The sequence below is a fragment of the Engraulis encrasicolus genome, chromosome 17, assembly GCF_034702125.1.
Source record: "Engraulis encrasicolus isolate BLACKSEA-1 chromosome 17, IST_EnEncr_1.0, whole genome shotgun sequence".
NCBI lineage: Eukaryota > Metazoa > Chordata > Actinopteri > Clupeiformes > Engraulidae > Engraulis > Engraulis encrasicolus.
In genome coordinates, this window is record NC_085873.1 from 3,624,848 (window position 1) to 3,633,160 (window position 8,313).

An 8,313-nucleotide genomic window follows, 5' to 3' on the forward strand; every position below is an offset into this window, starting at 1 on the left:
AGGTTGCCGGTTCGACTCCCGACCCGCCAGGCTGGTGGGTAATCAATCAGTGCTCTCCCCCATCCTCCTCCATGACTGAGGTACCCTGAGCATGGTACCGTCCCTCCACACTGCTCCCTTGGGCCGTCATTGAGGGCTACCCCCTTGAACGGGTGAGGCATGAATGCAATTTCGTTGTGTGCAGTGTTCACTTGTGTGCTGTGGAGTGCAGCAATGACAATGGGAGTTGGAATTTCCCAAGGGGCTTTCACTTTCAGTTTCATTTGGGGGGTTTCTGTGGCATGATAAACATGGGAAGAGGATCTAAGAACAACAAGGCTTCTATGTAATTCACGAGTTGATATCTATTGTTCATTTCTCCGTTTGAAATGACTGGGAATCCCCCCATATGATTCACAATGACTTATTTTCCTGTGAGCTTCATTCCTTTTTCTGACAGGACTCATGCTGGATGACTAAGATGATTCATACTGCTATATGTTATGTAGTTATTTGAGAAAGAAAATGAAAAGAGAAAATCTGTTGTAGATACAAATCAGTTGTGTATGAACAGTTGCATCGTTCTGATAATTTCTGATAAAGGTTTGTCATGTTGCTGCTAGTTCTCTGAAATCTCTTTAGATAGTGGTGGTGGGGTTGGGTTACTACACAAACCAGCTTTAATCACTTGCCTAGGTAAGTTAATTCAGAATAAGTGGTAAACCATGTTCCTACTAACGTTGTTCTTTTATTGGAGTGGTGATTATGAGCCTTACTTATTGATGGAAGATTTAGTCAGTCTGAGTTCAATTGAACTGGATTGGTCCCAAAAACATAGCTGTTGATGTGCGCAATGCACTTTGCCCTTTTTTGATTGGTCCACGGACGGAGGCCTGTGAGGGTCATGTGAGGCCATCAGATGGCAAGAACAATCAGGAAATGCAAACAATTACAACAACAAGGAAGGCCAGGGGCCTCCTCATCGGGACATTCTACACATGTCCAGTTCTCTCTCTCTCTCTCTCTCTCTCTCTCTCTCTCTCTCTCTCTCTCTCTCTCTCTCTCTCTCTCTCTCTCTCTCTCTCTCTCTGCCCCTTCTTGCATTTTCTCTCCCATTCATACTGTTGCTCTGTCATTATCTGGTTGTCTTAGACTTGTGTGGCTTCCCTCTCTCTTTTACCCTGTCTTTGTTCTCTCTCTCTATCTCTCTCTCTCTCTCTCTCTCTCTCTCTCTCTCTCTCTCTCTCTCTCTCTCTCTCTCTCTCTCTCTCTCTCTCTCTCTCTCTCTCTTGCACAAGCGTGTAAAAAAATACCATTATACTGTATAACAAAAAGGTAGAGTAAGCAAGTCAAGTCTATTATTGGCTGGGTGGTAAGAGATGTCTAAATGCAAACAGGAATGCAGTTTGAAATGAAAAATCACCAGCACTTGAACTCAAAGCAAAGATTTACAGGAGCTAGCCTACTAACTTCTTTCCTATATGAAAAAAGAAATATAGGGGCTTGTGTCGTGTGTCCACTGACACAAAGGAGTAGTCCATGAGAAAAGTGGGCATGATCTCAAAGATGTTGTTTGAAAGGGACTCCATATATCAGTGCCTGTGTTGAAACCACAGTGGAGACTTGACAGGACTTAAGTGCCAGAGAGACATGGTTGGGAGGGGAAGTTACCTAGCCTGGGCGAAAGCGGAGCCAAAATCTTTGAGTGGAGTACATAGGATGGCGTCGCCAGACTAGAAGTGACCCAGGCTGGATTCGAACCTGGGTCTTCAATAGCCCGTTTATGGACAGGTGCATTAGCATGTTGCACCACAGCACAGCAGCTAGAAAGACCTAAAGCTGGAAATAATGTATAGTACACCCATAACACACGCCTTTCCACCAGTAAAATGCTGTAAAAAGCGTTACAACCATAGTACTACACCGCTATGACTGTACACAGGGCCTTTAGTAATACATTACCACTTGGTCATTCTCACTGCACAGTAGGCCTGTCCATGGCACAGTGGTTGAAAAGTAGGCCTACCGCTGTAATGCACACGGCAAAAAATAAGTGCATCACTTCATGTATTTGACACACTATGGTACACCACTGAGTTACCGTCACTGTAAGCTCTGGACTGTGCGGAGTAGGCAATGTTTCTGAAGAACTACACAGTGAACTAAAAGAGAGAAGCCGTGGTCATTTTGATCATGAATTGGGTTTTTTATTAGCCGTAAGCAGGGAACAGGCAGGGATCAGAAGGGGTCTGGTGTCCCGGGACCAGGAAGCAGGAGGGCCTAGGATTGGGTCCCCATTACATGATATGTATTGGGTGTGGGGGGCCCTTTCGGATTACTTTTTCCTAGGCCCGGCCAAAGCTGTCAGTGGCCGTGGCCGTAAACCAAAATGAAATTGCAGGAAAAATTGCTTGAAATATTTCACTGAACAAAATATATCTGTTGTGTAGGAACAAGTTGTGTAGAACCAATTGTAAACGTTTTTTCTCTGGTAAAACTTCTCAAGAAGCTTAAACTTCCAAGGAAATCTTTTTTTCCCAGATAACCCATATTTGATAGTCTCAATGCTAAATATGAAATATTAATGATGGCCAACATCTTCCTCTCCCTAGTTAGTGTTAGCGTTTGCTCAATTCGGCTTCATCAAGTAAGTGACCTCAAGGGTGGAGAATTGACTGCCATTGGGCTACGTGTACTGTCAGCTCAAATTCTACAAACTCAGCAAGACCGACAGACTCTAACTCTCGCTCTTACTTGAACCACGTGACAGACAAAATCATTGTCTTGTTGAGGAAAACAATCAATAGGTCAACAGTTCGCCCGCGTGATTATTACATTTTACGCATTGTTTTCATTCCGCAACAAGTAGGCTATCCTATGACCCAACCAGGATGGGCGGTCTAATGCAGAGAGTCAGACTTATTCCCCGGAGGGCTGTACATTTATATTTACATTAGACTTGGAATTATGACGGCAGGATGCCTTGCTACTTTTCATGACACGGAGATGGAAAAAATAAAAGGACGGAGCGCGGTGCCGTGCGCATAAACGTTGGCAGGGTGGATACGTTTCGGAATGTGCACAGCAGGCTTGCCGGTAGGGCGGGGCTTCTCATTGCGCACAGCTAATTTGAATTACCAATTTAATAGGATTATAGGCAATCAGTGACTTTCAAAATCCACCACTAGTCGCAACGATTATCTTTTGATCTGGGCACGCTCTCTCTCAAAGACACATGTGAAAGGAGTGCGCACCTTTGAGTAGCCGCACATCTGCCCAAGGGAACTGTGCCGACATGACCCCAGCCTGTGTGTCAGTAGGACAGGCTTGACAGACCACGGAGATCAACTACAACTACAACGTATCGCTATCCTAAATGACCACCTGGCAGTGCGCTACAGTGGAAATCTTTCATTCGGTTTATTCTTTGCATAGTCAGTCTTATTAACCTAGTACATGCTCAGAATGTATGCGTAAACCTAGAAGCGCTCCTACTATCTTATAGTGACAGCCCCGCCCTTACGACTGGTGACAGACCCCCCCCCACACACACTGTGCGCTTCCTCTGCCAAATTAATTAGACGACCACAAAAAAAACACACAAGTTTAGAGAAAACAAAAAAAGTTGATATTTTAATATTGTACAGTATAAAGGATGTATTATGTGAACAATAACTGGACATCAGAACAGACATTACATGATGGTAAAACTTGAAAATATACAACAGTCCGCTGTCCTTTCAGAGAAACCCAGTCAGGGTTTGTCTTTGCCTACATCAAACGTAAATAGTTTGATAAAAGTAAATATACACCCGCCTTTAAAAAAATAGGCCTATTATTTTTTTAAATATCCTCGTCCAATGCTTCATTTTTGTCTGAGATATCGGCACACACAAAGACTTATGAGGTCGATAACACACCTACAAATGACAGGTCGATTTGATGCTACAAGTGATAGAGGACATCACAAAATAAATAGTGCCATTGTGCTGCCATAAACACGTTCCAATTCAAGATCCTCAATTTTAAAACAATTTGGGATCTAATTTATCACAATATAGTGCAAAAGTGGCGGAGAAGAAAAACTGTAAAAAGGTCGGGTATTTTTTCAAGTCCGCACAAGACCATACAAAAATAATTACAGATACCAAAACCTCCTCAAAAAGTCTATGTACACTGGTATGTTTTGTCAAATGTCCGTCAGTGTTTTGCTTCTGTCATTTGAGTTCACTTCTTCTTTGCGCTCTTCTTCGCCGCTGTCTTTGCCTTGGGTTTCGCGGTTTTCACTTTTTTGGGCTTCGCCGCCTTGGCAGGTTTGGCAGCCTTCGCTTTCTTCGCGGCTACTTTTTTGGGCTTAGCGGGCGACTTCTTCTTGTCAGCTTTCTTTGCCTTCTTCTCCGCTGGCTTCTTCTTTGCCTTTGCCGGGGACTTTGCCACCTTCTTGGGCTTGGGGGCTTTCTTGGGCTTGGCTGCTGCTTTGGCTGGCTTCTTTGCCTTGACTGCTGCTTTGGGCTTGGCTGGCTTCTTGGTGTCCTCGGCTTTGGCGACTTTGAAGGACCCGGAGGCACCGATGCCCTTGGTCTGACGGAGAAGCCCGGTCCTCACCAGCCTCTTCAGGGCGAGTTTGATCTGGGAGTCCGCGTTGTCGCCCACTTTGTAGTGTCCCTTGATATACTTGGCAATGGACTGCCGGGACGCACCGCCGCGGCTCTTGTCAGCCAGGATGGCAGCTTTGATCATCTCGGAGTATTTGGGGTGCGACGCTGCCTTCTTGGGGGTTTTCGCCTTTTTGGGCTTCGCAGCTGGAGCGGCTGTTGTCTCTGCCATGGTGAAGTGCTGGGATGAGTTGGTCTCAGGGAAGCTGTCTCCGTTCAAAAAGTCCCCAAAGCGCCTCAAATGGCGTTCACAATAACCAGTCTTTAAAGTGTTGCAACTTTAACGCTAGATTATTGTTCGGTAATAACGCTAACTTTGCCAGATAAACACTGGGATATAAACTCCTACAACACGCGCTGTGCAAGTGTGTATTATTCTCCTGGTGCGCCCATAGACAGTATGTAGCCTCGGCGCGGACGTGATTGAAAACACCAACTGCCAGCAGCTGATCGAGCAGGCTCCATGAAACTCGCGCGGGTCCGTTTGTGTTTCTTCTTCCTCGAACTATCGCTAAATTTACAAAGGTGGGCCACACACGGTACCGTCCAACGGCGTGTGCTTGTAGCAGACACTTCAGGCTTCACGACCGCACCGGGTTCCGGGAAAAATTCCCTGACCGATAAACTTTTATTCCTTGAAAACCCACCCGAAGCAGCGCGCGGGGTGATGGATTTTGCAGAATTCGTGCGAAATTGACCCAAAACCAAGGAACCTACACACAAAACACACCATGCATATGAAACCCAAATCTATAGTGCTGCGGAAGGGCACGGTTTGACGCGTGCACAAGACAATTTTCGTTTTTAATCCTCCGTTAGAGTTGGCCAACTAACACACTGGGGCAGACGACTCGATGTGACGTGCCTCAGATTATTTACTGTTAAACCTTTTATAAATTAAATGTGAGTGAATGAAAGTTACTCTTAAATGACACCGTGTTCCGGTGCGTTTATGTGGGTTTGAACAGAATCGGTGCGTTTTCTTTCTTGGGCTCAAAAGCGACAAATTAGTGTATAAACAAGGCAGTGAAAGGCGCCTTTGCAGCCGGGGCAACTTGCTCGCTAGGAAAGTTGCCAACATCTCTAAGACCTGACACACCGTCCCTCACACCGGTACCGAGAAAACGACCGGATATGTGGACAGGTCGTGGTGACAGTGTTGGGGTAACGGGTTTGGGTCGGGCCAAGGCGAGTTCAGTTGGCGCCCACAATAGCCGAACTGATCATATAAAACAGTGCGCGCTCCACATTCTTTTGTTCAGTGGTCGTCTCTCGCGGAGGGGCAGGGAGCAGGAGGAAGGGATCTGATATGGTCCCGTGCTGCACCGGGGATTTAAGAGTAGTCAGAGGGACAGGTTTGGCATGTGCGGTGGTCTTATTTTGATGAAGGTACGGCGCGTATTTAGAGAATTCTTCTGGCTATATGCTATCAGGCTCCTCTCCTAAACGCCATCTTGAATCCCTGAAGATCACCAGCCAATAGCCTAGTTGGTTCACTGCGCCTGTTATGTCACATGAGACAATATAACTGTGCTGCCATTGTTATTATATCCACTAAAGGTTAATTAGCTAAGGTCATTAATTGAAAAGTTGATCATATGGGTGCCTAATTAGGTGCCAGTAGCTTGGATGCTACTGCTTTCCTTGTCACTCTGACACTGGACTTGAGTGGGGAGGTTATGTGTAAATTATGTTATTGTTTTACATTTGCACGCTGCTTCCAATAGTGTATGGCGTCATTCACGGTGGCCATAGACACACACACACACACACACACACACACACACACACACACACACACACACACACACACACACACACACACACACATGCACTCACACATGCACTCACACACACGCACATGGAGACAGACTGGCAGTATTGACATACATACTCACCCACACAACAGATATTAGACACGCAGAAGAAGTGAGACCTAGACCTAGACTATATAGCGTACAACACAAACACATACATATTAGACGCCATATAGGTTACGTCTATATGTCCTTAAAGTGCAACACTCTATCAGAGACGACAACAGACGCACACACAGGCATACGACTGGCACACACTCTGCCTTACCAACCTTACATTTTATTACTCTTTGTGCGCGCCCGTGCGCGTGCGCGTTCCAGATATTGGCAGTTGCACACACTGTTCTCCACTGAATTATAATGTTAGGGATTACCGGGATTCTGAAATACAGATCAAAAGTGTAGTAGGAGTGTTTATTTATAGCCTATATTTTGATACTCCTATATTTTTTTTTTCATTATACAAGATTGTTTTGGTGCTGAAAAACAGCACCTGCAGTGCACGTGCGCGCTCGCTCCCTTTTCTGTCAGCACCATCCGAACAATAACGGGAGCGTGCCGTGCAGTGACTTTTAGGTTCTGCATGAACCAGCATACACGTCAACGACATAAGGGAACATCTTGGATATGGTTTTGGATTTTGTGCCATATTTCTCCGTTAAAGGGGGGTCAGTGCGATGTGCTCTAGAACTGTTTATCGTGGCAGTGCCGACCCAGTGTTCAGCCTAGGCTGGGCCAATCACCTTAACCGTGACATTCATGGACAGTCACATTATAGTGACGCAGGAGGTGTTGTTTCCTTCGATTGCCTCGATAATTACCTCCCTGTCTTGTCTGCCTCTTGTCTGTCTCTAACAAGTTTTTTGTACTTTTAGGGGGGATAGGAAATACATTTTAATGTAATGCATGGCTGCGCTTCGGCTATAGCACAAAATGCGGTGACGTTTTCACACGATAGCCTACTCTTATTAGCTTGACTTGGACGCAGTTTATAGGCTACGGCAAGCTAAATATATAGATCATGGTAGAAGAATAACTGACAGCCGAGTTTAGCCATAGGGTTGACGGACGGGTAACTTAAGCCGTCAAATGAGTCTTATTTTCAGACGACTCTGATGAGGACGGCGAGTAGGGAGCTCTCTGCCTGAATGACAGTTGTGTGTGTGTGTGTGTGTGTGTGTGGCAGGGGGAGGGTGGGGGGTGCGAAAGACAAGTGTTCTGCTGAGCTCAGCACAAGCCCCCTAAATACACTCCAGCACGCACGCACACACACACACACACACACACACACACACACACACACACACACACACACACACACACACACACACACACACACACACAAAGAATACAGTGTATGTCATTGGCCGCATTTGTCCCTTGCACACCAAGAGTCACTGTAGTCCCCCCCCCACACACACACACACACAAACACGGCACATGCACACACACACATGTCACACACACACACGCACACACACACACACACACACACACACACACACACACACACACACACACACACACACACACACACACACACACACACACACACACAGCTGTCATTCAGAGCCTATAGCAGGTAAGTAGCCTATTCCAACTCTCACAGCTGTTCATCTGTCATCCATATAAAATCTAACACACACACACACCCACACACACACACACACACACAAAGAAGCTACAGGCACATAACACACACCAGCTCACAGACAGACACACTGCAATATGAATATACACCTGTGTGACATTTGTCAGATTGGGTTATGAACAGTCACTGACACACACTCTCTCTCTCTCTCTCTCTCTCTCTCTCTCTCTCTCTCTCTCTCTCTCTCTCTCTCTCTCTCTCTCTCTCTCTC

General features: G+C 45.9%; 1 protein-coding gene across 1 annotated transcript; it reads right to left on the bottom strand.

Moving 5' to 3' along the window:
* Window positions 1-3,599: 3,599 nt before the first annotated feature.
* Window positions 3,600-5,016, bottom strand: LOC134467171 (histone H1.0-B). The gene has a single exon (XM_063221081.1). The coding sequence runs from the start codon at window positions 4,804-4,806 to the stop codon at window positions 4,207-4,209; it is 600 nt and encodes a 199-aa protein (XP_063077151.1). The 5' UTR covers window positions 4,807-5,016; the 3' UTR covers window positions 3,600-4,206.
* Window positions 5,017-8,313: the final 3,297 nt, after the last annotated feature.

Excerpts from the sequence above, each read along its gene's own strand:
- LOC134467171 (XM_063221081.1), bottom strand. The coding sequence starts at position 4,806 with ATGGCAGAGACAACAGCCGCTCCAGCTGCGAAGCCCAAAAAGGCGAAA.